The following is a 26,798-nucleotide window of genomic DNA, read 5'->3' as shown; positions in this document are numbered from 1 at the left end:
AGGTTGCTGGGGTGGTTCAGTGGAGGGCAGGGGAGTGGCTCTGGCACGAGATGAGATGTTGGTCTTTCAAGGTTAAGCACTGTGAGCTCCTGCCCTAAGCCAAGGGTGGCCTCAGGGCAAGAGCAGAGCTCAGGCTGCCTGGACACCAGCATGGAGGGACAGTGGGAAATCTTCCTAAAGTGCAACAAAGCAGCAATTTTGTGGTGGTTCCAGGTCTGGCCTCATCTTCCTCCGTGCTGTTTGCCCATGCCAGAGCTGTCCTGGGAGCTCCCATTGCTCCTGGGGAGGGACAGGGCAGGAGAGGGCTTTGTGCTGCATTCCCCATCTCTCAGCTGTCCCTTATCTTCCCATGCCACCTGAAATCTGGCTTCTTTACCTCTCAGCCCCTGATAAAAGACCCGATCTGTGCAAAAGAGGAGATGGCTTTGCTGGTCTGTGCCCAGCCCTGCGTGTACAGGTGTCACTGAGCTGGGACCCATGGCCAGGCCACCCTCACCTGTGTCAGAATGGGCTGGGCTGTCCCCTGCCCTGCCCCTGGCACTGCTGCAGTGGCCATGGAGCCGTGTCCCCTCTTGGGTTTGTTGGGATGGGGTCAAGAACCTTGGACTTCCACTGACTGTTGTGCTACAGAGGGACTGAGGAGAGAGCACAGATGGATTTGTAAAAGTCCCATCGGTCTGTCCGTGCCTCCTGTCCCGTCGGTCTGTCTGTGCCTCTTGTCCGTGCCTCCCGTCCCTTCGGTCTGTCCGTGCCTCCCGTCCCTTTGGTCTGTCCGTGCCTCCTGTCCCTGTCTCCCGCCCCTGCGGCTTGTCCGTGCGACCCTGGGCTTGGTGCGGGGCTGGCAGTGGGTTTTGGTTTGGGGCTGGATGTGGGGCTGGCACTGGGTTTTGGTGCAGGGCTGGCACTGGGTTTTAGTGCAGGGCTGGATGTGGGGCTGGCACTGGTTTTGGTTTGGGGCTGGATGTGGGGCTGGCAGTGGGTTTTGGTTTGGGGCTGGATGTGGGGCTGGCAGTGGGTTTTGGTTTGGGGCTGGATGTGGGGCTGGCAGTGGGTTTTGGTTTGGGGCTGGATGTGGGGCTGGCAGTGGGTTTTGGTGCAGGGCTGGATGTGGGGCTGGCACTGGGTTTTAGTGCAGGGCTGGATGTGGGGCTGGCACTGGGTTTTGGTTTGGGGCTGGATGTGGGGCTGGCAGTGGGTTTTGGTGCAGGGCTGGATGTGGGGCTGGCACTGGGTTTTGGTGCAGGGCTGGATGTGGGGCTGGCACTGGGTTTTGGTGCAGGGCTGGATGTGGGGCTGGCACTGGGTTTTGGTGCAGGGCTGGATGTGGGGCTGGCAGTGGGTTTTGGTTTGGGGCTGGATGTGGGGCTGGCAGTGGGTTTTGGTGCAGGGCTGGATGTGGGGCTGGCAGTGGGTTTGGTGCAGGGCTGGATGTGGGGCTGGCACTGGGTTTTGGTGCAGGGCTGGATGTGGGGCTGGCACTGGGTTTTGGTTTGGGGCTGGATGTGGGGCTGGCACTGGGTTTGGTGCAGGGCCGGCCGGCTCGGCTGCTCCCGGTGGCTGCACGCCCAGCTGGGGAAACTTGTTGTTCTGGAAGCTGCACAGTGGAGTAACCTCTGCCCCGGGTGATACGACAAGAAATCACCTTCTGGCCGAGACCCAAGCAAAACACGGGATTAACTTTGCCCTGTGCTGGCTTGTGGCTGCTGGGAGGCGGTGAGAGCTGCTCCCACCCGCGCCTGGTGGAGCGGAGCCTGCAAGGATGGGGACCAAGCTGCTCTGCCTGTGCCTCCTCGCAGCGCTCCTCGGCTACTACATCTACAGCCCGCTGCCCCAGGACCTGGCCGAGCCCTGGACGGTGATGCTCGTCTCGGCTGCCTTCAGGGCCGTGGGGCACCTGGTGAGGTGGAGGGGGCCGGGAGGGCAGAGCTGCGGCCGGGGGGGTTCTCGTGCCTCTGGGGCTCAGGGGACACGCGTGTCCCGCCGCGTGTGTCCCACGGCTGCGGTGTCACACTCACTGAGGGACAGGAGGAGCTGAAGTGAGGCACTAAACTGACTGTGATAGAAAGAAATGTAGAAAAGATTTGATCTTGCAGCCTTGAGAAAGGGCTGTTCAGGGCAACGAGTGAGATGTGGGGTGTGCCTGTGGATCGACAAGCACAGACAAGTTTCTCTGGCTTTCCAGTCCTGTGCGCTGCTCCCTGACTCATCCCCGATTCCTGTCCCCGGCTCCCTGGCAGCACTGGCTATCGGCGGGGGAGGACTAGAGCAGCTCTCACATTCTATTGATTTTTGTGGTTTCATGGAAATCCTCTGACAGAATAACCCCCACAAAACAGCATGTCTATGTGAGACAGCCCTTTTTGGCAAGGGCTACCTCTTTAGGGCTGTCCAATCTGCAGGAGGAGGGAGGATGAGGAGTTTTTTGGGGTGTGTCAGGGACCCCTGTTGTGATTTCAGGGGTTGAGGCAGTGGAAGATGATAGTGGTGAGAAAGCAAGAAGCTGTAGCCTGCGGTGTTGGTGTGCTGCCTTGCTGCTTCCCCTGCCGAATGCCCTGCTGGAGGGAGCCTGCAAGGGGGGCAGCTCATTGTCCAGGCCCGCCTGGTGCCCGCTCGGTCACACTGTCACCTCCCTCGCCTCAGCACGGCACTGCCGGCAGCAGGAGCGTCCTGTCCGTGCAAGGACCGTGTGTTTTCCCTGCAGGATGGAGCTGTGCCCGCGGTGCCTGTTGTCCTGTCCGTGCAAGGACCGTGTGTTTTCCCTGCAGGATGGAGCTGTGCCCGCGGTGCCTGTTGTCCTGTCCGTGCAAGGACCGTGTGTTTTCCCTGCAGGATGGAGCTGTGCCCGCGGTGCCTGTTGTCCTGTCCGTGCAAGGACCGTGTGTTTTCCCTGCAGGATGGAGCTGTGCCCGCGGTGCCTGTTGTCCTGTCCGTGCAAGGACCGTGTGTTTTCCCTGCAGGATGGAGCTGTGCCCGCGGTGCCTGTTGTCCTGTCCGTGCAAGGACCGTGTGTTTTCCCTGCAGGATGGAGCTGTGCCCGCGGTGCCTGTTGTCCTGTCCGTGCAAGGACCGTGTGTTTTCCCTGCAGGATGGAGCTGTGCCCGCGGTGCCTGTTGTCCTGTCCGTGCAAGGACCGTGTGTTTTCCCTGCAGGATGGAGCTGTGCCCGCGGTGCCTGTTGTCCTGCCTGCCTGGGCACAGCGGGGCTGCGGGCAGGCATTTTGTAACTGGACTCTCATCTCCTGTGAAGCCACAATCCCAAGGGACGGACACAGCCACAGCGTCCCCGGAGCTGCACTGAATGAGATTTACGTGGCTCTAAATTGTCCGAAGTGTTGGACAGCAACCCGGGATGGCTGCCCAGTTACAGGGCAGTGACTCGCGGTCACTCAGGGCAGGGCTGTGTTTGCAGACCCAGGTCTGGTTTTCCGAGCTCCCTGATGCTGGTTTGAGCAAAGGGAACAAAGCGCCACCCTCGAGCGTTCCTGAGCAGTGGAATCCTGTCCAGAAGGGTGTGCCAGGAGCACAGGGCACGGCACATCTCCGTCCCCTGGGCTGTGGCAGGTCCTGGGGAGCCCCAGCCCAGCAGCTGCCTGTGCTGAGTCCCTTGGTGGCCGCTCTGTGCAGCAGGGAGCCTGGCAATGTCTCCCTCGGCTGTGGATGCTCATGTGCTGTGTCCGTGCTGCCAAGGTGGGGAGCAGCCTCTGGGAACAGATCTGCCGCTTGCTGTGGTGTCAGCCCTAAATCCCTCGAGTATTTAAGGAAGTGCCCCCCACGCTTGGTCTGAAACGCCTGCAGAAAGTACAAAACACAGCACGATGCTTTTGCTGTCGCTGTGTGACGTTCCCCAGAGCCCCCTCCCTCCTCAGGCAGCTCCGTGGCAGCAGCAAAGGCCAGAGCCGGGCCCCGCTCTGCCCGTGCCCATGGGGAGCGGCCCCCGAGCTGCTGCCCCTCTGCAGGCTGAGCTGCTGGGAGCCACAGCCGGGCTCCCTTCCCTCTCCCTGGCCTTCGGAGGGTCTGTCCTTGCTCCTCACTGCAAGGGGGGTGCCTGGGGAAAGCGCTTTCCAGAGCACAGGGATCCCAAACCCCAAAGTGCTGCCTTTCCTGCTCCGTAACACCCAATAATCTCACACCGGGACAAAGAGTGATTTTCAGATGAGGGCACCATTTCCTTTTATTGATAATGGCCTGGAAATTGCAGGCAGCAGCCCTGTGGCTTTCCACAATGTAAATTGTCCACTTGTGGAAAACACAGCTCTGGGAGCGCTGGAAATCCTCAGTGCTGGGGCTCAGGGAAATCCTCCCTTTCACAAGCTCATTGCAGTCACAGCGGGACTCACTTTCACTGAGATATTTGTTTTTTCAAGATGTTAATCCTTGGGGGAAAAAGCAACAACTGAGAAATGTTTATGCAAATTGTGTCAATGTTGTGTCTAAAACGGCAATTCTGGCACCTGTATTTATTTGTTTTCATGGAGCTGATGGCAAGGACCTGTGTTTCCTTTTGCCACGTGCCAGCGTGTGATTTAAAACCACAACATAGTGCCTGCCCACTCATCTCCATCCCAATTCCAGCACGCTGGGATTGGCAGGGCTCCTCCTGGCATTGCGCTCCAAGCCTTCAGAGAGAGGTGACTCAAAAATGTGGTGACAATCCCTGTCAAAGACTGCCAGCAAGGGCTGAGCTGTGTGCTATTCTAGCTCCTGAAACAGAAGGTTATGTCATGGAATCCCAGAATCCCAGACTGGTTTGAGTTGGAAAAGATCTTAAATTTCATCTCATTCCAGCCTCCTGCCAAGGTCAGGGACACTTCCATTAGACCAGGTTGCTCAAAAGCTGCTTATATGTAGATGGTGATTAAACAGTTGATTTAAATACAATTTTAAGAAAAGCAAATACAACAGGCAGGGTCAGACTGTGTGCCTGCACACCATCACAGCCTGAAGTCTAGAGCTTACACCAGCAGAGGAGCAGTTACAGCATGGGGCTCCCACATTGTTCCAGTAAAGCATCTCTTGGAAGCCAGACTTCAAACAGGTTCTGCACCAGGCTTGGATACTTTCTTTTAAAACTCAAACCTGCTCTGAATTTCATCTGTTTTTACCTTCAGATAACATGTAAGAACTTGGCTTTATTTCTTATTGTTTCAATTGTGATGTGATGAGGCTGGGGTGGGAAGAGGGTCATGTCCCACGGCCAGGGGTGGTGGTGGAGGAGCCGTGGTGCTGGTGCTGGCAGCAGTGCAGGACCTGTGGGTGGCTGTGTGCAGTGTGTCCCTGGATGTCCCCACAGCAGGCAGTGTGTCCCTGGATGTCCCCACGCCAGGGTGGTGGCAGGAGCTGTGGGTGGCTGTGTGCAGTGTGTCCCTGGATGTCCCCACGCCAGGCTGCTGGCAGGAGCTGTGGGTGGCTGTGTGCAGTGTGTCCCTGGATGTCCCCACGCCAGGCTGCTGGCAGGAGCTGTGGGTGGCTGTGGGTGGCTGTGTGCAGTGTGTCCCTGGGCTGTCCCCACAGCAGGCAGTGTGTCCCTGGATGTCCCCACGCCAGGCAGCTGGCAGGAGCTGTGGGTGGCTGTGGGTGGCTGTGTGCAGTGTGTCCCTAGGCTGTCCCCACAGCAGGCAGTGTGTCCCTGGATGTCCCCACGCCAGGCCGCTGGCAGGAGCTGTGGGTGGCTCTCTGTGGGTGGCTGTGTGCAGTGTGTCCCTGGATGTCCCCACGCCAGGCCGCTGGCAGGAGCTGTGGGTGGCTGTGGGTGGCTGTGTGCAGTGTGTCCCTGGATGTCCCCACGCCAGGCTGCTGGCAGGAGCTGTGGGTGGCTCTCTGTGCCCGTGCCGGTGCTGGTGGGTCGCTGGGCTGGGCACTGGGCTGTGAGGTGACCCCAATAAGAGTGAGCAGGTGTCTGGGAGCAGCAGGGAGCAGCAGCCCTGGCTCTGGCCGTGCTGGGCAGCCGGTGGCAGTGTCAGAGCGTGTCACAGAGCGCTCCTCGCACCGCCGGGCTCGGATGGATGCGCTCTGCTGCTGTCCTGACTCCTACAGCGACTTGTGCAGGGCATTGCAGGCTCCACGGGATTCAGTCCGACAGTAAAGACGGCTGCACTTGCAGGAGTTTCCCCTTCTCTTGTGCTTTAGTCGGAGGCGGCCGAGCTGCTGGGGCTGATGCACTACATGGAGAGCTTGAGGCTGATCACGGTTGTCGAGCTGGTCGCTCCCACCTCCGATGAGAACGTCACTGTGACAGAGACAGAGTTCGAGCAGGTCCCCGTGCGCCTGTACCTGCCCAGGAGGGCAGCCGGGGGGCTCAGGAGGGCCATGCTTTACTTCCACGGCGGCGGCTGGTGCCTGGGAGACGCAGGTGAGCTCTGCTCCATCACTGCCCGGTCTGTGCTGACATCTCAGCAGCCCAGCCGAGCGCTGCCCTTTGTGTCCCGGCAGCTGCCACAGGGAGGGAGGGACAGGGGACCGCTGTGGCACCGGATAAAAGCAGGGGAGGCTTGGGGAAGGCAGCTGAAAGCTGCTGCCCAGAGGAGCCGGCAGTTCTGGGCGTGTGTCCGTTCTCACACGCACTGGGCTCTCATTTCAGGCATGCACGGCTATGACTACATGTCACGGAGGATTTCAAACGAGCTAAATGCTGTCGTGGTGTCAGTCAAGTAAGATACATTCTCCTTCCAGATGGCATGAGGGTTTGGAGTAAATTAATCTGTTTCAATGAATCGGATTTTTCAATGTTTCTGTATTTGGTCACTTTCCTGCTGATTTATTCTGATTTATTTATTCTGTATGTGGTGCTTTCCTGCTGATTTATAAACATTTGTGAAGAGAGGCTGCCAGGGTGACAGTGGGGAATTGTGGTTGGTGGCTACTTTGGCTTTATGAAGATGGGTGGATAACAAAGTGTATCCTCTGGGATGGCCAGTTCCCAGCTCTCTGGGCACAGGAGAAATAATTCTCTTTATTAACAGCAGGCACTAACACGCTTCTCTTGCCTCCACCAGCTACAGGCTGGCCCCTCCGCACCGTTTCCCCGCCCAGTTTGAAGATGTGTACGTGGTGACCAAGTTCTTCCTCCAGAGCGAGGTGCTGGCCCAGTACGGGGTGGACCCTGCGCGGGTCTGCGTGGCCGGGGACAGCGCCGGGGGCAACCTGGCCGCGGCCGTGGCACAGCAGGTACAGCAGAAATGGTCTGCAAGCTCAGAATCAGTATTCTTGTCATTTCACAACTGCTAAGAGAAGCTCAGCTCCCAGCACAGGCTGGTCTGTGCACACAGAATGTCACAGGGCACCGGGGACCAGGCGAGCGACTGTGCCTGAGCCCCTCGGTGACATCGGAGGGCTTGGCTGCCATCCGGACATCTGACCCCTAAAAAAGGCTCTCTGCCCTCTAGCTGGGGCATCCATCACTCTGACCTCAAGCTCATGTTGACTGGTTTAGGTGTGATGTTTGAAAAGGGAATTTTAACTATGTGACTCCTAAAGATGTAAATAGCAGGGAAAACAAACAAACAAAAAAACCCTCACCAAATGTTGCAGTGTCTGATCACAGTCTGGTGCCTCTTGCACTTCTCCTTCAGCTTTATTAAATAAAGTCAACACGGTGTTGTTGCTCTCTTGAGGAGCTGTCTGGACTGCAATGAAACACTGGGAATGGTGGTGAATTTGCTGAGGATGCTGAAGGCAAAAGATGAGGGAGAAAATGGAAAATTTATTAGTGAAGAGGGGAAAAGACTGACATATAAAAAAATGTCAGTTCATCACATTTTATTTGTTACATCTCTAAGATGCACAGAATTGCTATTGCTTGTGTTGTAACATCTCAGGGTTAAAAACCAAACAGATGAGCGTGCTCTAAATTGTGTGAAATGATAAGGAGACCCAGAAACCTGAAAGTTTCATGATGTATGAATGGAAATTTTCTGAATCTATAGAAAATCTTCTGTCATACTTCAGAAAGCATCAAAATTTCAGAAAGTATTTCTCAAAAGTAATTATCCTTCAATATAAGAAATAGAATTAAATTATATTTTATGTTTGAGAATTTTTATTACAGCATACTGTTGATGACCCACCTATAGGTTCAGAATTTCTTAATCCTGGTTTTATCGATAATCTTATTTTGCTCAGGTTGCAAAATGCACGTTTTAATTCTTTACCTCAGGTGACCTGTCAGCGTGGGAGAACCGACACCTTTACTGATGCTTTGCGATGGTTTCTGGTTTTTTCTACAGCTGTCGGAGGACCCTGAAGTCAAAACGAAGCTCAAAGCTCAAATTCTGATCTACCCGGCTCTGCAGGCCCTGGACCTGAATCTGCCGTCCTACCGAGACAACGCCGACAAGCCGATCCTGTCCAGGTCGCTGATGGTCAGGTTCTGGAGCGAGTATTTCACGTCGGAGCCCGCTCTCAGGGAGGCCATGGACTCCAACAGGCACGTCCCGGCCGAGTCCAGCCACCTGTTCCAGTTTGTGAACTGGAGCCGCTGGCTGCCCGCGGAGATGAGGAAGGCTCACGCGTACGGCGGCCCCACGCCGGGCGGAGCGGAGCTGGCGCGGAGGTTCCCCGGGTTCCTGGACCCGCGGGCGTCGCCGCTGCTGGCCAGCGAGGCCCGGCTGCGCCACGTGCCTCCCGCCTACATCCTGACCTGCGAGCACGATGTGCTGCGCGACGACGGCATCATGTACGCGGAACGGCTCCGCGCCACCGGCGTGCCCGTCACGCACCACCACGCCAAGGATGCCTTCCACGGCGCCGTCACCTTCCTCCTGTGGCCGTTCAAGCTGGCCGTGGGCCATCGGCTGTTCGACGCCTGCCTGGACTGGCTGAAGGAGCACCTGTGAGCGGGAAATGGAGCCCACCCGCCCGCCAGCTGTGGCTGGGGCCACGGAGCCGGGCTGGATTTGGTTCCGTCTCCCTTGCGATTCCCACAGTGTAGGGGCTGGAGCGTGTCCCACCTTCTCTGGCAGGAAATCAGCCTGATCCCAACCTGCATGTTCTCCCGTGCTGTCCTCTGAACTTCAAACCCCAGACTGCCAGCACTGCCCTGGGGCTCCTCTTCTGGCCTGCAGCCTCTGGGATCTGGTGTTTTGTCTCTGTTGCTGCTTCTTTCTCCCTGTCACAGCAGCCTCAGACCGGCGCATGTGCCAAAGGGCCGGGTCGCTGTGGGACACGGGACGCGCTCTCTGGCTGCTGTCCTGTGTCCCCTTTGGCTCTGAGGGATGTGGCAGCAGGGCTCCTGCTGCCGGGGGTGATGGGGTGAACAGAAGCACCGGGAGGCTGCAGGAGGCTGGAGGGACCTGCCCATCCAGGCTGGGCTGGGGCTGCTGTTCCTGCCCTGCACAGCTTGAGGGAAACACTTGGAAACCCTGTGGGACGGCTGAAAAATTGTGCAAGTGTTTTAGGCTTTGTTTGTTTGTTTTGGGGGTTTTGTTTATTTGGGGTTTTTTGTTGTGTTGTGGGTTTTCTTTAAAGCACATCTCTTTTTCCTACTTCCTTTCTTTAATCCTTGAACTAGCAAGAAATAGTGAAGCAAACCAGCACTGGATATTCACTGGAAAAAGGAAGCTGTGAAGGTCCCAGCCTTACGCTAAAACTGCTGCATGGTCTGTGCTCCACTTACCTGTTAAGTCATGTACTAGGTGTTCTATTGTCCTTAATATTGTTCATCAGATTCTACATATGTTTTCTTATAATCTAGAATTAGCTTAGTAGCTTTATAGGCTTGAAAAAGAAACATGGTTCAGCTGGCTGTGTGGAACAAATAACCTCTGTGTAAATGTTCTGTGTGTTAAATAGAAACCCTAAAATTTTTGACTGAGGCATGAATGCAGGGGTTGGCTGTTGGTTTAAGCAAATCAAACACTGAGCAGGTACTTCATGTATCCTGCTTTTCTTTTGCATAAAAGGTACTGAATCTTCAATAATTCTGGGTTATTTTTCCTGAGCGTGTGCAGCCTGTTCAGATGGAATGTGTACGGGATGATTGCTGTTTTCCATCTTTACTAAGCTGGGTATAAACATTAAACCTGGTTTTGATTCCAGTGCAGTGTGTTTTGTCGCTCAGGTGTCTGGTTCGTGGACAGGGCAGGTGTGCTGAAGCCCCAGGTGTCAGCCCTGCTCCCACTGCTGGCAGGGGCTGTCGGGGAGGGAGGCAGCACTGCTTCTGTAGGTCTCTCTTTGCACCTTTGCACAACCTCTGGGTGCACATCTGGGCTCATCTGCTCAATCCCAGAGTGTTTGGGAATTACTCCTCGGGTCTCCCTGCAGCTCTGCCAGCACATCCCAGTGCTCCAGTCTGCTGGCAGAGGCAGTTGTGCTGCAGTTTTATTCCTCCCACATCTGGAATTAATTAACAGCCTCTTAGTGTTCCTGAGGAAGTTGGGCTTTGGGGTTTTGCTCAGTAACTCCTTTGGTCTGGTTTTCTATACAGTTCTAGGGTCATGTCCACAAGAATGTTCCCTGGGATGGGCATCTCTGGGTTGTGAATGCTAATGGAATGAGCCCAGCTGGGGTTTCCAGGAGGACAGCCTTGCTCAAGAGACTGCTTGGCCAGGATGGTTGTTTTTGATTTGGAGGGGACATGCCCACTTCACATCCCTCAGCAGGTTGCCCTGCTGTGACCCAGACTGGCTTTGGTTCTTCTCCTGCCCTGCAGCTCTGGGATGTTGCTGGTAGAGCAGCACTGGGCTGAAGTGTTGGGGTCAGGTGGCTTTGCCTCGCTCCAGGGGTGCTGGAGGTGCTGTGCCAGCCCAGCTGGAGCAAACCTGGGCCACCCTCCCTGCCCACGCTGCCACCAATATCGTGTTTCCTCAGGCATCAGCTGTGTCAGGGACACTGAACGTCTGTCTGTGAGGCAGAAGAAAAAATTATGTTCTAAGCAACGATGCCAGCCAGAAATTGCCGACCTTCTGTTGTGTGTTTTTATAGGATTCTCTTGGAACCAGAAGTAAATGGCTTTTAAGTACCAGCACCTAAATATGGACTCATGATTGATTGGGCTGTATGTTTTTGTTTAGGTTCTTAAAATAGACTTTTGGGATTGGAAGTGCGTGGTGAGGCACAAAATGAGACACTGAAAGCTGCACTATTGATGTTGCTGGCAGGAGAGGCTGGAGCTGCAGTAAACAACCCATTTATCCACACCAGAAAACAAGACAAACCACCACAAGGGAAGGCTTTGGTACTCCTCCAAAAGCCTTCCCTTGAAGGGAGAATGGGATTTGGTGGTTGACAGTCAAGGACAAAGCTCAGGCTCCTGTTTGGAGCCAGATCTGGGTGCAGAGATCAAACCCTCCAAGGGTGCCCAAGCACAGGGAGACTGATCACAGACTCTCCTAGCACAGGGTGCACTGGTAGGTGCATGAAGAGAACGGGGTTCCTGCTTGCAAGTGAGTCAAGGAGGAAATGAGGCATCCTCGAAGTATCCCCAGCAATCCGGGCTTCCCCATTACCCATTTCTGAAAAACCCTTAACGTTTTGTTGAAGTACCACACTGGTTAAAAAAACCAAAAAATCCCCAACAAACCACCCTCAAAACCCCAGACCCTGGGACCTGCCCATGCCCTGGTGTTCCTGGTGTTTCTGGAGGCGTTGGTCGAGCTGTTCTTGCTGTGCTGTGTGCTCAGCCGGGCCCTCGCTCCCGGGAAGGGCTCGGGGAGGGTCCCAGCGCTGCCCTCGCAGCTTCCCCCTCCCGATTCCTTCTGGTTCCTCACGCTGACCCTGGCTGGAGCCCTCCAGCAGGACCCAGCCTGCTGTGCCAGCAGCTGCCTGGCACCAAGTGCTCCAGAACCACAGAGCCTGCTGCTGGGACCCCCAGCTCAGGGGTTTCTCAGGGACAGGGCTGCTGAAAGGCAATGGAATTACAGGTACCAGCGTGTGTGACTGGGACAGCCTCAAAATAACTAAGGGTTAGAAAACTGTTGAGAGGTACAATCAACTGATGCGATAGTCACAGAGCTGTAAAGCAGGGACCAATCTAAACCTACTGAAATGGCATTAAGGAGCAGTTCTTGCTCCCTCACCAGTTTTCTGAGGAGTTACTGCAGCAGGAAGGAAGAAATGCTCCATTTGTTCAGCCCTATTTTATCCTTCAATGCAACAGCAGCTGCCTGAATGAACAAGATATTTAAAAGCTGGTAAATGAGAAGCCAGTGTTGGTTATTAGCCATGGGGGAAATTTTAAATCAGCTTCTGTAATGCCTAAATATGAGTTGATTTATTTGCCTTGTCCCCCAGAGAAAAGCTGCAATAGCTTTTTATATGTATTAATAGGGTTAATATTTGCTAGCTTCGAAGTACATCACAATAAAGGGGAGGGGGGAGGAAGGTAGAGAAGCTGTGGCTGCCCCATACCCGAGGATGTTCAAGGGCAGGTTGAATGGGGCTTGAAGCAGCCTGGTCTAGAGGAAGGTGTCCCTGCCCATGGCAGAGGGGTGGAATAAGTCTCTGTGGGGTTTGGTCCCTCTGCATTAGCAGCATTAATTGTGTTTTATCTTTGCCAATGACTGACGTAGCAATGCTGGGCAAGGCAGCGAGCTTTGGAGCGGAGATGCGCTGCTGCCTGAAAACGAAGGCTCCTCTTCCCACCGGCTGTGCCCTCCCGCAGGCCCTGGCTGTCTCAGGGCATGGGGTGGGAGCAGTGGGTGCCTTCTCCCTCCCAGCTGGTTTCCCAGTGGCTTCCTGTGAAGGGGAAGTGTTGTTTGCATCTCGACAGCTCAGCAAACAGATCCCGCCTTCGCCTGGCCCCGTTGCTGACCGAGCCGGGCGCGCAGGCGGCAGCCGGGATCCCACAGCTCTGCCGGGACCGCAGCACCACGGCCCTGGCCATGGTAAGGGCTCCAGTGCTGGGCAGCCTCTTCTGTCCTCTACCAAGCCCATTTCTGAGTGTGCTTCTAACTGCTTTACCTTCTTACCTTAATAGTGATCCATCAGCCTTTTCCTAACAACTTGCTAAATTAATGGATCTGTCCACACCAAGCTTTAAATTACTATTGCTGTTTAAAGTGCTAATGTTCATGGTGTGGTCTCCAGATTTAGCATCTGTCTAAGGTGTTGGGTTTCTCCTCAAGAGCAGACAGGGCTCGGCAGGTGCAGCAGGTGGGGTCTGAGCAGAGCGAGCGCTCTCTGTGGCATTTCTGTCTCCTGGGGGCACAGAGTACGTACAGAGACTCGATGGAAACAGCTTTATGAAGGCTTTGTTCTGCCTCATGATCTCCCTTGGGAATGAAATACAGTGCTTTGAGGGCAGAGACCTGTGAACAAGTTCTTGACACTGAAACACCTTTGGAAATGCTTAACCTCAGCCTGAGTTTAGTTTTGATCTATATCCCTGTTTCTGGCATTTGGTTTTCCCTGCTGTCCAATTGTTTGCTGACCCTGTATCCAAGGCTCTCACAAAGGCTGTCTGTGTCCTGCAGCAGGGGCAGGTGGCTTTGCTGAGGAGGGAGAGGAGTAAAAATTTGAGATCCTGCTCTATTTCCTCTCCTGAAAGCATTTCTTGAACCAGCCTTTGGGGAGAAAGCGAGCTCATGTGTGCTGCAGCTTCGAAGAAAGCTTTGGCAGAACGCACAGAGGGGCTCCATGCTCCGTGCAATGTTACCAGCACAGCACACAAAGTGCTCGCTTAAGGGCTGGGTTAATTTAACAAACACATCTCTCCTGGCTCCTTGAGAACTCCCTGAGGAGTTCTGAGCAGGGTTCATCCCTCACCAGCCTTGTCAGCAACCCTCTGCCCCAGTGACGGGGGAGGAACACGGGACTGGCCTTGGGTAACAGGCAGACGACTCCACGAGGCGCTGACAGGGCACCCACGGGCTGGTTTCACTTTCCTGGCCCCTGGAACTGCCCTGGCTTTGGCCAAGCAGCGGCTGGCACGTTGTGACTGCCACCTTCATCCAGGTGATGTTCCCACTTCCCCACACAGCTCCTTGCTGTGCAGTTTTCATCTTGTTCTGTACCTGCTCAGTGTCTGCAAGTACCAATCCTGTGTGTGAGAGACATTGTTTGAGGTCACATATCCTTACCCTGTAGGCTGGAAGGAAATAGCATTCACTGATTACAGCAATGATATAACAATAACTCTGCAATGCACTCTTTTACTTGGGTTTGGTGTTTATTTTTTTCCTTTTGATTTTCCAGGTTATGAATGAGACCAGTGAGTGTTTTCTGACAAACAGAGTACTAGAAAAATATTATCTCTCCACCATGTACACCCTTGAGTTCATTTTAGGTGCCATTGGAAACACCATTGTGGTGTTTGGCTACATTTTCTGCCTGAAAAAATGGAAAAGCGGCAACATCTACCTGTTCAATTTATCCATATCAGATTTGTTATTTCTCTGCACTCTGCCAATACTGGTGAACAGCTACTCCCAACATCAGTGGGCAAAGGAGGGCATTCTGTGCCACAGCAACAGGTTCCTGCTGCATGCCAACCTGTACAGCAGCATCCTCTTCCTCACCGCTATCAGCGCTGACCGCTACATGCTCATCAAGCACCCCTTCAGGGACCACGTCCTGCAGAGGAGGAGAACAGCTCTTATGGTGTCCATTGCCATATGGATTGGGGTGATCCTGGAGCTGCTGCCACTGGTGCATTTCCTGGAGCCTCCAACTCCCACCAGCAATTACAAATGTCTTGATTACGCGAGCTCTGGAGACCCCGTGAGAAACCTCATCTACAGCATGTTCCTGACTGTCTTCGGTTTCCTCATTCCTCTCCTGACCATGTGCTGCTTCTACGTGAAGATGGTTCGTTTTCTTAAAAACAGGAGCGAGCAAATCAGCTCTGCCCTGCCCCTGGAGAAGCCCCTTACCCTGGTGATCCTCACCATGGTTATCTTCTCCCTGCTCTTCACTCCCTACCACGTCATGCGCAACGTCCGGCTCGCGTCCCGAATTCCGGCCTTGAACGTCTCTGAGTGCACGCAGGGAATCATCAGCACCATTTACATCATCACGAGACCCTTTGCCTTTCTGAATAGTGCCATTAATCCTGTTTTTTATTTCCTAATGGGTGACCAGTTCAGGGAGATGCTGATGGCCAAAACAAGACAGCTCTTGGGCAGGCTGACAACCACTGGGAAGTGAAGGAGTAAGGAGACCCCTTGCAGTGGGAGAGGTCTGGGAGGAAACTCTCTTAGGGAGAGCATTCAGAAATGTGATTTTTTTTTAGATAACTTTATTTATGCAATAGAATATGTGTGAGCTGATTGTGTTCCTCTAAATGCAGCTGTTACCTTATTGTAAGGGAGATTTCTGCTGAGCTGCCTCCAGCAAACCAGGAGGGATGCTCTGCTGGAGCAGGACAGCAGGACCGTGCTCTCCAACTGGGACACCCCACAGCCTGCTAACACTGCCATCAAAAGAGCATCAAGCCAGCTCTTGGAGGGAGAGCACAGTGCTCTCAGACACTGCTCTGTGAGCCATAACGTGGGCTTGGGCTGGGACACAACACGCCTTCCTGCGTCCCCAGGCACGCTGCGCTGGGCACCCACACAGCCTCTTGTGGGGGATGGAATTACCTGTCTCCAGTGTAGCTGTCCATAAGTGCCCGTGGCACCCACAGCCTGAAGCAGAACTTAGTTCAAACTTCATTAGCAAGTTCTACTAATGAACCAGGAGCTAATGAGGAGCCAGTCCCTGCCTGATGCCTGCAGGATCGATCAGCAGCACAAGTTACTCTCCAATGGACTGACCTGACTTCAAACAGACGGGAAAGATCGATGGATTAATGAGCTCCTGTGAGCTTGGGCTGGCCAGGGCTGCTGGGAGGGAAGGTGGGCAGGGTGTGGGCAGCCCCCTCCCCTGCCTGTGCTGCTGCAGGCACCGAGGGGCCCCAGCCCTGCCAGGGACTCACTGCTCCCTAGCACAGGGATCACCCAGCTCATCCTGGCTTCTGCTCTGGTGTGTCAGTCACCTGCAATGTGCTTCACCATGCTGGAGGCACCAGCTCCCAGATAATAAACCACTTAAAAAACTAGAAAATGTCTCCTCTCTGTTGTTTTACTTTGTTTGCTGACCTCTGGAGTATCCATGAAACCCCAGCATCTGCCTTGGTCTGTGCCACATGGTCCAGTGGCTGGACACAGCCCTGTCACAGTGTTATCAAGGCAGGTCTGGGTCCCAGCCCCGCACAGCAGCAGCACTTCTGTGCCTGCCAGGGAGAGGACTTTGTGTTCTTCACAGAAATGCAGAAGAAACTTAACTAGTTTTGGGGGTTTTAGCCCAGAAACAGCTGTACAGAAGCTCAAGGCGCTTTGTCAGTTCAGATTTCCTCCTCGAGGCCGGGTTTGCTGGAAGAGGAGGCACTGCCAGCCCAGCAGCACCCAGGTGTCACTGCCCTGGTCTTGCTGGTCCTTGTCCTCTGTCCTGCCCAACGAGCCCAGGCCCTGAGGCAGGGCTGCAGCCACGGGCACACTGCCCTCTCCAGAGGTATCTGTACAGCAGGTGCCACCCCATGGCCAGGAGCTGATTTCTCTCTGTAAACGAGGTGCAGTGACAGTTTTTATGGATTAATATGCTCAGTTATTCGTTTTGCTGTGTCCACTGAGATGAGCAGGGTCATCTGCTCCTTCTAAGTGACTGAGTCACTAGGGGCTCCTGCCTGAGCACACACTGGCATGGCATTTACCCACGGGCAATCATCAGCCTCAAATGCATCCTCTTTTTGCCAGTGTATACCCCAGATCCATCATCAGAAAGGTGCAAAGGCAGAGCTGGTCCTGTGTCCTGGGATCCCAGTGCTGAGCAGAGCTCCCAACCTTCTGTCACCTGGTTTCCTCACAGTGATGCTGGTTTTGCCCCAGCACCTGCCTGGTCACCTGTGACCTGCAGTGGTCACGGCAGGTTCTCCTCAGCTGGGCAGCTCCAGACAGAGCCCAGGCACCTCAAAGGGCTTCAGAGACTGCTGGGCTCTGGTCCTTCCCCCTTCTGAGACAGCCCTGGTTTGTACTTTTGATTTAGTGGCAATCTCAAAGTCTCCGTGTCTTCCATTTCCCTAAACTAATGAGAGAAACTTCTGATCATGGCACAGTTTATTGAGGTGCTGCTGGCCTTGCAATGAAAAATGTGATACAATAAAAGCCATTACAGTAAGCTTTGCATACTCTTTAATTCTTCTACTCCTGAGTAGTACATGGAAAAATTTAACTTAATAAAGCACCAAAGCATTACCTCACCTGAGCTGGGCTAAGCAGGGCTGAAGTGGGTGCAGGTGTGGGTGCAGGTGATGGGCAGTGGGTGAAGGTGTGGGTACAGGCGATGGGCAGTGGGTGCAGGTGTGGGTACAGGTGATGGGCAGTGGGTGCAGGTGTGGGTGCAGGTGATGGGCAGTGGGTGAAGGTGTGGGTACAGGTGATGGGCAGTGAGTTGTGGGTGCAGGTGATGGGCAGTGGGTGAAGGTGTGGGTACAGGTGATGGGCAGTGAGTTGTGGGTGCAGGTGATGGGCAGTGGGTGAAGGTGTGGGTACAGGGGATGGGCAGTGGGTGCAGGTGTGGGTACAGGTGATGGGCAGTGGGTGAAGGTGTAGATACAGGTGATGGGCAGTGGGTTGTGGGTACAGGTGATGGGCAGTGGGTGCAGGTGATGGGCAGTGGGTGAAGGTGTGGATACAGGCGATGGGCAGTGGGTTGTGGGTGCAGGTGTGGGTACAGGTGATGGGCAGTGGGTGCAGGTGTGGGTGCAGGTGATGGGCAGTGGGTGCAGGTGTGGGTGCAGGTGATGGGCAGTGGGTGAAGGTGTGGGTACAGGTGATGGGCAGTGGGTGCAGGTGTGGGTACAGGTGATGGGCAGTGGGTGCAGGTGTGGGTACAGGCGATGGGCAGTGGGTTGTGGGTGCAGGTGTGGGTACAGGTGATGGGCAGTGGGTTGTGGGTGCAGGTGTGGGTACAGGTGATGGGCAGTGGGTGCAGGTGTGGGTGCAGGTGATGGGCAGTGGGTGCAGGTGTGGATACAGGCGATGGGCAGTGGGTTGTGGGTGCAGGTTCTCCCAGGCAGAGCCACACTTGGGCTGCAGGCACCGGCATCAGCACAGCTGGACACGGGCTTTGGTTCTGATTCAGATGGAGTTTTTTTTGGTTTCATTTTGTTTTGTCTTCCCTTATTTTGGGTGTGGACTGAAAATGCCTCCATAACAGGAATTCAGCTGTGAGTCAGCCCGAAAACAGCCCGAGTATGTTTTAGTGGCGGTAAGTGACCTAAAAATAGCTGTTCCTGGGAAGAGTGGTGAGGGGAGGGCGAGGGGCTGCCCTTGGCCCTGCCTGGCTGAGCACTCCCAGCCCTGCTGGCGCTTGCCCAGGACCTTGGGCTGTACTCGGTCTCCTCCTCAGGTGTGAGCTGCAGGAACCTGGCTTTGGAGGGGATTTGCAGCCAGCTCCACACCCCGAGAAAACACGTGGGTCTGTTTCTTATTTGTTCCAGACCCGACCATACCTCAGGTCCTGTGCAGCTTGGAATGTGTAAAATGTCCTGCAATGTTTTTCCTGACATTTAGAGGGGATTTCCCGGGTTTGCCTTTGTTCCCATGGCCTTTTTCCCCAGCACTGCCCAGGCAGCGCAGCCCTGGGCTCAGGTGCCTCTGCTCCTTGGCCCCAGCTCTCTGCAGTGCTCAGTGCCACAGCAGCTCCTGCTCTGCTTTATTTTGATAATGGTTTATGAGGACATGTGTGCAGAGCAGCAAACTGCCCAGCCAGGCTGCCCTGGGGCTGTGTGAGCCTGCCAGCCCCGGCCACTCGGGCAGCTCAGAGCCAACTGCTCCTGCTGGCAGCAATGAAGAACTAATCCAGCTGACTTCTGCTGGGTTTCAATTCGGTTTTCACTTTCTAAAAATATTTAAGCTAAAAATATTCTTCCTGGAGCCCAGGAGGAGCTTTACCTCGGGGCACTGTGTACAGCAGCCCAGCTCTCCTTTGGCTGGGGAGGTGTGCTCACCCCAGCCCGAGGTGTGCAGCACTCGTGGAAACACCTCCAGCTTCACCTGCTCATTCAAAGCAGCTTTTGGATCAGCAGCATCGGGGTCTGACTGAGCACACAAACACCTGGGGCAGAGCTGGTGGCAGGGCAAGGTGCCTGCAAGACTCATCTTCCTTTCAGTTTTCTGTGCCTTATCAAGCTTTTGAGCCACAAAAGTGAAGTGGAACATTTAACTGCTGCTCTGCTCATTCTTGCACTCTTGCCTCACTTCCTGACACAGCTACGTAAGAGTCACAGGATGGAAGGTCTCACAAAAAAACCATCCAGATGAAATAATTAAATTATTTGAAAAACAAAGCAATCCAGCAGCTTGCCTGCTGCCTTTTGAAATAAATCCTGTGCTCTCGGTTGCTCCAAGGCTTGGTCTTAGGAATTCTTTTTCCTTCCCAGAGACCTGCTCTGTTTGGTAAATGCTGTTCAGGGACAGACACGGCCCACTTGCTGTTGGCCCAGTTCTTTCCTTCTGGTGGGAAAGGTGGGGACTGAGCCTGGCACAGCCCAGCTTTCCAAAGAGCCTGGGGGAAATCGTGGAGGAGCTGTTGGGACACCCAGCAGGTGATGCAGCGCTGGGCAGGGCCTGGGAGTGTCCCCTGGCCAGGTGAGGGGCTGGAGCAGCGGGCAGTGCCGACAGAGCAGGGACTGGATCCCAGCTGCCCCAGCAGCTCCATCAGGATGGGGCTCCAGAGGGATGGGACAGGAGCTGTGGTGCTGCTCCCCTGCCTGCACAAGGCTCCTGGGCTGCTGCTGGGCTGCTGCTGGGCTGCTGCTGGGCTGCCACAGGTGCACAAGGAAGGAGCAAGCTGAACAGGTAAGAATGGTCTCTTTATAACTCAGTAAGTTACAGCAGGAAAAAGCGCTGCTGGCTGTGGCACTGCTTGGGGTGGTGTGGTGGAGCAATGTGCTGCAGAGACAGGCTGTGTGAGTGTGGTGGGACAGATGCAATCAGCAGTTCCTGCAGAGGAGTACAGTGACCCAGTTTGGGTTATCTAGCACGGGAAATGTGTGTTCAGTGCTCGTGCAGCAGCCTGAGGGTGAGCTGCTCTGTGCTAAGGCAGCAGGTGAAGTGTGGCACGTGGAAGCAGGGCCCGTGGCTTCTGCAGCTGTAGTAACAGAGGCAGGGTGCAAAAAACTAATCCTTAGAGCTGGGTGACAAGTGAAGCACTCAGAAATGTCCCCTGCAAATGGAAGTGTGAGGAGCAGCTGTGAGCCAAGGCAGCCTGGAGCTGCCCCCGGGCTCTGCAGGGATCCCCAGCACTTCTGTCTCAGCTGATCTGGCAAACGGCTCTGGATGTGGGAACCCTTCCAGCAGCTGCCTCCATCCTTGGATGGTACTTTTAAAAGTACTTTGGACTTTCTCTTTTTCTCTTTAAACAGGCCCAGAGTCTCCTTTCCCCTGATCAGCCTGTGGAGTCTCTCAAAACAAGCATGACGTTACCTGGTGGGCCCTGGGCTCACATCTCCTTCCAGCTCCTGGCACTTGAGGGGTTTTCCATTCTCCTAAAGAAATGCAGCTCCTGGGACGCCTGGTTGTGTTCCCCTGGCAGGTTTACTAGCGGAAATCCTCCTCCTGCAACAGCACAATGGCTGGGGGCTCTCCAGGGTGAGCAGCAGCCAGGGAAAACAATCATCATCCTGTTAGAGCACATTTCTACAGAGGCCTGAATTTAAAAACCTCGTGTAAGAGGTGCAATTGCCATGATTTTATATGTAGCAATATATTTTTGACAGGAGAGGAAGTACTTTATCACCCTAATGTTTATTTTTCTTTATGGTCCATGGGGATATTCCCAATATCTTTGCAGGGAATGCTTTAGCTATCGACCACCCTTAGAAATGCCTGCTTCTCTGAGGTGTGTGTCTATAGTTCTGTCACAGAGAAATAAGCTTTCCTTGATCTGGGAGCCCATTTTTCAGTGCCCATTTGTCTTCCAGGCTGTTTTTTCTTATTTCCATTTAATTAGTGTTTGAGCATTTCAGGGCAATCATTACAAAATGGTGGCACTTGATGCTGCTCATTTTGCTTCATGTAGAGAAGTGTCACAGGATGCTTTAGATGGCTTGATTTCCATAAAATGCCTTTGAATTCAGGGTTTTGGCTGTGTTTCAGGAGTGCTGTGGCCCCAAGTGCCTGTCCCAGCCTCATCCCTGCCTTCCCACAGGAGCAGTGCACGTCCTTCCCCCTCATCCTGTGCATGGGGCTGGAGCTGATGAGCAGATGCTCTCTCCTCTGCTTTGATTTCTGTTATTTCCTAGAAGGATTGCAATAGTAACCTCAAAGGATCCCAAAATGACTTTTCCTGTTCCCATCTGAGATTAATTCAGTCTTTGTTTTCTCCTGCCTGCAACACCTTTGGGCAGTGTTTGGTATAACTTGGCATGGGAAGAAATAACATCAGAATTGACCTTGTACCAAAATAAATAGAGAGGAATTAATGTTTAGTTACAATTATCCTGTTCTCATTAACAGTTCCTCTGCTTACAGTGGCATACAAGGTTCCAAGGGGTTTGGTGTGACTTTTGCTATATTTATGAAAGCAGCTTTTCCAGACCTGCTGCCTGTGTGAGGAAGAAAAAGCCTGCTTACCTCCTAAAATGCTTTTCAGACCATTCTATGTAGCTTTACACAATTAAAGTACTGCTTTACACAATTAAAGTGAACAGAGTTTAATGGTTCCTCTTAGTTACTTTATTCCTATATTGAATCTATCAGAGAGATCAGTTTTTCTTGAAGCTGCTGCCCATCATGACAGTGACTCAGCCTGTTGTGCTGATAGCATTCAATGTAAGTTTCTCCAACAGTGTTCCTTAGCATGCCAGGCTTGATCTTGATTCCTTGGGCTCCTTAAATCTTATTTTAAAGCAGGTTTCTGCTTCATGCCTGTAACATGTAGACTGTAAATCCGTGGAATGGACTCTCTGTCTGGATGTGCTTCTTATTTATTTTTCTCTCTTTCTGTAATAGTATCTGTTACATTTTTCTTTATATCCCCTTCAATAGCACAAGAGACAAAGGATGCCTTTTTCACTAAAAAACCCAATTAAAACATGACCTAATGATTAGTTACTTGCAATCCAATTTTTATGACATGTAGCTATAGTCACTACTTGATTAGAAAGAGTACAACTTTAAACACTGAGCTAGAGAATCCACTGGTGTTTACAGAACGAGCTGATCATTAACTCTGGCTCTGGGGATGTCACCCTACATCCCAGTGTGCCCATTGCACAGCCTGGTCTGGACTGGGCAAGCTCTGCTCTGGTTTCTGTCCCTGGGGAAGGGCTGTGCCCCAGGAGCACAGACACTGACACACAGGATGGACGTTCAGGAGCAGCTGTGCCATAGAAAAGCAGATCATGGAAGTTCTTGCTTGGTGTCAGGGTGAAGTGGGTGGTCTGCTCTGTCTGTCCTGTGTGTCTGTGGGGTCTGTGCTTGTCACTGTGCTTTGGTGAACAAGCACAGGGTCCATCATCCTGTCTGCAGTTCTTGAGTAATGTGTGATTACAGAAGAAAACCCTGAAGCTGTGGCCTTGATGAGAGCAAGACAGAAACAGCACTCTTGTCATCTTCCAATAGTTTTATTCTGATTCTTTTGCTTTGGGCATGACAGGATGGGGCTGGTGCTTCCAGATGAGGGCTGTCAGCCAGAGAAGTTGCTCCGGTGAAGTAATGTGGCCTCTCATACACTGTGAACCCAAAACCCTCCCCAAAATTCTTTATCTGCGTTGGTTAATTCCTCAGGATGGGAAAATGTGCTACAAAATGCTTCTTTGGAGGGTGTCTCATAGCAGATGATGTGTCTGAAAGTAGGTCTCAATTAGAGCCGTGTGAATTAGCTGTGTCTTCTGAAGAAATTGAGGACTGTGGTTTCCTGGAGAGACAGAAACATAGATTGATCAGATTGTTTGCAAGGCTGGAGGAAACCCTTAGGTATCCCTTCAGTAAAGTGACAAAAAGGCAATGCCTTCTCTCAGGCAGGGTCTTGGCTGTCCCACACCACCTGAGCATCCCTGAGCATCCCTGAGCATCCCTGAGCATCCCTGAGCATCCCGCTGGGATGGCTCCGTCCTCTCCCAGCCCTGATCCTGATACCTGAGCCCAGACACCGCCCGGCCCTGGAGCCAGAGGCTCTGCCAGAGCCGGGATGTGCCCCGGCCTGAGCCGGGTCAGGGCAGGTCCTGCTGCCGCTCCCCAGCCCGGCCCAGCAACAACAGCCCCGGAGCCGCTCCGAGCCGGGGCTGCTTGGTCTGAGCGCTGGTGGCTGTGCCTTGGCACCGGAGTTCCCAACCCCTCGTGCTCCGGCGCTGCAGGGACTGCGCTTTGCTGTCGGAAGCAGCGCCAGGCATAGGGAGCGACCGGCGGGGACACGGTGGGGGCCCAAAGCCCGCTCCCCGCATCCCCATCCCCGCAGCCCGGTCCCCGCATCCCGCTCCCCGCATCCCCATCCCCGCATCCCGGTCCCCGCATCCCCATCCCCGCATCCCGCTCCCCGCATCCCGGTCCCCGCAGCCCGGTCCCCGCATCCCGCTCCCCGCATCCCGCTCCCCGCATCCCCATCCCCGCATCCCCATCCCCGCAGCCCGGTCCCCGCATCCCCATCCCCGCATCCCGGTCCCCGCATCCCGCTCCCCGCATCCCCATCCCCGCATCCCGCTCCCCGCATCCCCATCCCCGCATCCCGCTCCCCGCATCCCCATCCCCGCATCCCTATCCCCGCATCCCCATCCCCGCATCCCTATCCCCGCATCCCGCTCCCCGCATCCCCATCCCCGCATCCCGCTCCCCGCATCCCGGTCCCCGCATCCCCGTCCCCGCAGCCCGGTCCCCGCAGCCCGGTCCCCTCGGCTCAGCAGGCTCGGCTGGGCACGGCGTTCCCCGGCGTTCCCCGGTGTTCCCCGGCGTTCCCCGCTGTTCCCCGGTGTTCCCCGCTGTTCCCCGCTGTTCCCCGCTGTTCCCCGGTGTTCCCCGGTGTTCCCCGGTGTTCCCCGCTGTTCCCCGCTGTTCCCCGGTGCTCCCCGGTGTTCCCCGGCGGGTTTGTGGCACCGTGTCCCGCAGAACCCCTGGCTGTGCTTTGCCTCCTGCCGTGCCCCCGCTGCCCGGCCCGGCTCAGCCCTGGCACTGCCCTGGCCCTGGGGAGGGCTGGAGCAGCGTTTTCCTCCTCCTGGCACACGGCCTGGCGCTCTGGGAGGGAGCGGCACGGCTCCGGCTGTGACACCTACACCGGGGTGTGACACTTACCTACACCGGGGTGTGACACCTACACCGGGGTGTGACACCTACACCGGGGTGTGACACCTACACTGGGGTGTGACACTTACACCGGGGTGTGACACTTACCTACACCGGGGTGTGACACTTACCTACACCGGGGTGTGACACCTACACCGGGGTGTGACACCTACACCGGGGTGTGACACTTACACCGGGGTGTGACACCTACACCGGGGTGTGACACCTACACTGGGGTGTGACACCTACAGCGGGGTGTGACACTTACCTACACCGGGGTGTGACACCTACAGCGGGGTGTGACACCTACACTGGGGTGTGACACCTACAGCGGGGTGTGACACTTACCTACACCGGGGTGTGACACCTACACCGGGGTGTGACACCTACAGCGGGGTGTGACACCTACACCGGGGTGTGACACCTACACCGGGGTGTGACACTTACACCGGGGTGTGACACTTACCTACACCGGGGTGTGACACTTACCTACACCGGGGTGTGACACTTACCTACACCGGGGTGTGACACTTACACCGGGGTGTGACACTTACCTACACCGGGGTGTGACACTTACACCGGGGTGTGACACTTACCTACACCGGGGTGTGACACTTACACCGGGGTGTGACACTTACCTACACCGGGGTGTGACACTTACACCGGGGTGTGACACTTACACCAGGGTGTGACACTTACACCGGGGTGTGACACCAGGTATGCATGGGGTGCTGTCAGGCTGGAGCTGGGCGCTGCTGGGGCCGGTGCTAAAACATGGAAAACTGCAGCACCTTTGTTATTTGGCTAAAAGTATGGGGGTCACCAAGTGACGTCTGCCTCGCTCCTTACACCGTAATACCTCAGTGTGTGCGTGGGCCCAGTGACAACAACCCTCCATGGTCTCATAGAAATGAAACCAGACTTGAAATGTAATTTCAGTGTCCTTCCTCAGCAGGAGGGGGCTGTTGCTCCCTGTCACTGCCTGCGGTCTGTGGCAGTCTCTCCGACGCTGGGTTCTGCAGCGTGGGGCTCTCTGGAAGGCTGTGCACTTTTGCTGTCCTTTGCAAACATCTCCGTGTCTGGAATTGCTGTGTTCCGTCTGAAGGCAGACCCACCTCGGCCTTGTGCCCCTCGGCAATTTCACAGCAGAATACTTCTGGACGTGGTTTGGGTCACAGGTGCACAAATCCCCTGGAAGCAAAAGGGATACTTTGCTAGAAGTCCACAGCTTTCACCAGAGCAGCGTTTCCTGCTCAGCAGCAGCCGTGCTTAGAGTTAAATATTGAGAGTAACTAATAAGTGGTTTGCTGTGTTTTTTTCCCCAAAGAATTTCTCTGTTTCTAAATGTGGCTGTGAACTATTGATGCCTCTGTCACTTAGGGGACAGGCAATGCTCCCCACAACCCCCACAGCCGGGCAGCTCAGATTTGAAATGGCAGATTTGGAGATGGGATCAGGGCTGGTTGTACGAGGTGTTTGGAGATGGTGCCAGTGGGAGATGTGGGTCCAGCCCCCTGCACCCTGCCCTGGGGTGGGGACGCTCTCCTCTGGCAGAGCCGCTGGCAGCGCCCAGAATGTGCCTGAGCATCACAGGCACCGCGCTGCCGGCCAGCTTCAGAGCCAGGGGAGCCTCACCCAGAGGATACGTGAGAGAAATGAGGAACATTTCCAGGAGTTAATATTTAATTTGGCTGCACTGGTGCAGGCAGGAATGTGCCATTGCTCTGGAAGCCCAGGGAGGGTGGGAAACTCAGGGAAGGAGGGGAGTTTCGCTGGCTCTTTGTCAGGCACTGGGATGATAACATGTAGGATTGAAAAAGAAAATTAAACTAAGTCCTAGGCCTGAAAATCTGCAACCTTCTTAAAACTATCTTTTACTTTATACCTGGATAAACTTAATAACAAAGAAAAAGAGGGCAAAAAGGCAAAGAATATGGCAGGAATGCCATTAGTAACATCACTTGTTTGGGATCTACCTTTTGAAAGGGAAAAAATGCCAAACAAAGCAAGTAAGTGTCTGTTGTTTCACCTGGTGCACTTTGCATTTACATATGAATTTTACTTCTGGGACTTACATGTTTTATTTTTTGAGCCATCCTCCTCCTCCTTTATGGCTGGACTCAAACAATTGTGTATGGGATGAAGCTCAGGGATGCTGGGATGCTCCCACTCCTGCCCAGTGCCAGCCAGGCCAGAGTGCCCACAGCACAGCTCTGCCTGGCTACACAATTCCTCATGGAAAACACTAAATCCACCTAAACAACACAAGAAGGTGCAAAAGGGTCAGTTTATTATTATTTCCCACTGGGGATTAATATAAAAACATGAGAATCCTGATCCTGGTTCCCATATCAAGGACAAGTCCTCTGTTTCCAATCTGGATCTGTTTGACACCATATCCAGCAGGAAGGCAAAGCTGTTATCTCCAATGCTGGGACAAAAACAAGGAGCGAGGACTTTATCTCCAAATGGGGGAGAGATGAGATTGTCCATATGTTTCCCATACTTCCTCTGATTCAGATAATCTTTTACAGATTAACCAGAGGCTCCTCATTCTTTGCAAACAAAACAAAATGCTCCTGTCCCTGAAAACTTTTACAGTCATTATTTT

General features: G+C 54.2%; 2 protein-coding genes and 1 long non-coding RNA gene across 4 annotated transcripts; 2 read left to right on the top strand and 1 right to left on the bottom strand.

Moving 5' to 3' along the window:
- Positions 1-1,546: 1,546 nt before the first annotated feature.
- Positions 1,547-10,030, top strand: AADAC (arylacetamide deacetylase). 2 transcript variants are annotated; one of them, XM_023932721.2, is made up of 5 exons: positions 1,547-1,897; positions 6,126-6,348; positions 6,577-6,646; positions 6,992-7,163; positions 8,222-10,030. In XM_023932721.2, the coding sequence occupies exons 1-5, from the start codon at positions 1,760-1,762 to the stop codon at positions 8,828-8,830; spliced, it is 1,212 nt and encodes a 403-aa protein (XP_023788489.1). In that variant the 5' UTR covers positions 1,547-1,759; the 3' UTR covers positions 8,831-10,030. The 2 variants fall into 2 exon arrangements, with proteins under 2 accessions (XP_023788489.1, XP_086699663.1); XM_086843537.1 differs by lacking the exon at positions 1,547-1,897 and adding an exon at positions 5,034-5,114.
- A 2,716-nt stretch (positions 10,031-12,746) lies between these two features.
- On the top strand, positions 12,747-15,974 carry SUCNR1 (succinate receptor 1). The gene is made up of 2 exons (XM_023932680.2): positions 12,747-12,817; positions 14,127-15,974. Exons 1-2 carry the CDS (start codon positions 12,815-12,817, stop codon positions 15,075-15,077), a joined length of 954 nt encoding a protein of 317 aa, XP_023788448.2. The 5' UTR covers positions 12,747-12,814; the 3' UTR covers positions 15,078-15,974.
- A 6,543-nt stretch (positions 15,975-22,517) lies between these two features.
- On the bottom strand, positions 22,518-25,378 carry LOC111933197 (uncharacterized). The gene is made up of 2 exons (XR_002866558.2): positions 25,047-25,378; positions 22,518-22,829 (listed from the first exon to the last, which is right to left on the bottom strand). It is a non-coding gene; the product is annotated as an uncharacterized LOC111933197 (long non-coding RNA).
- Positions 25,379-26,798: the final 1,420 nt, after the last annotated feature.

This window comes from Cyanistes caeruleus, chromosome 10 (assembly GCF_971803275.1).
Source record: "Cyanistes caeruleus chromosome 10, bCyaCae1.hap1.1, whole genome shotgun sequence".
Classification (NCBI taxonomy): Eukaryota; Metazoa; Chordata; class Aves; order Passeriformes; family Paridae; genus Cyanistes; species Cyanistes caeruleus.
This window is presented reverse-complemented; position numbering and strand designations above follow the sequence as displayed.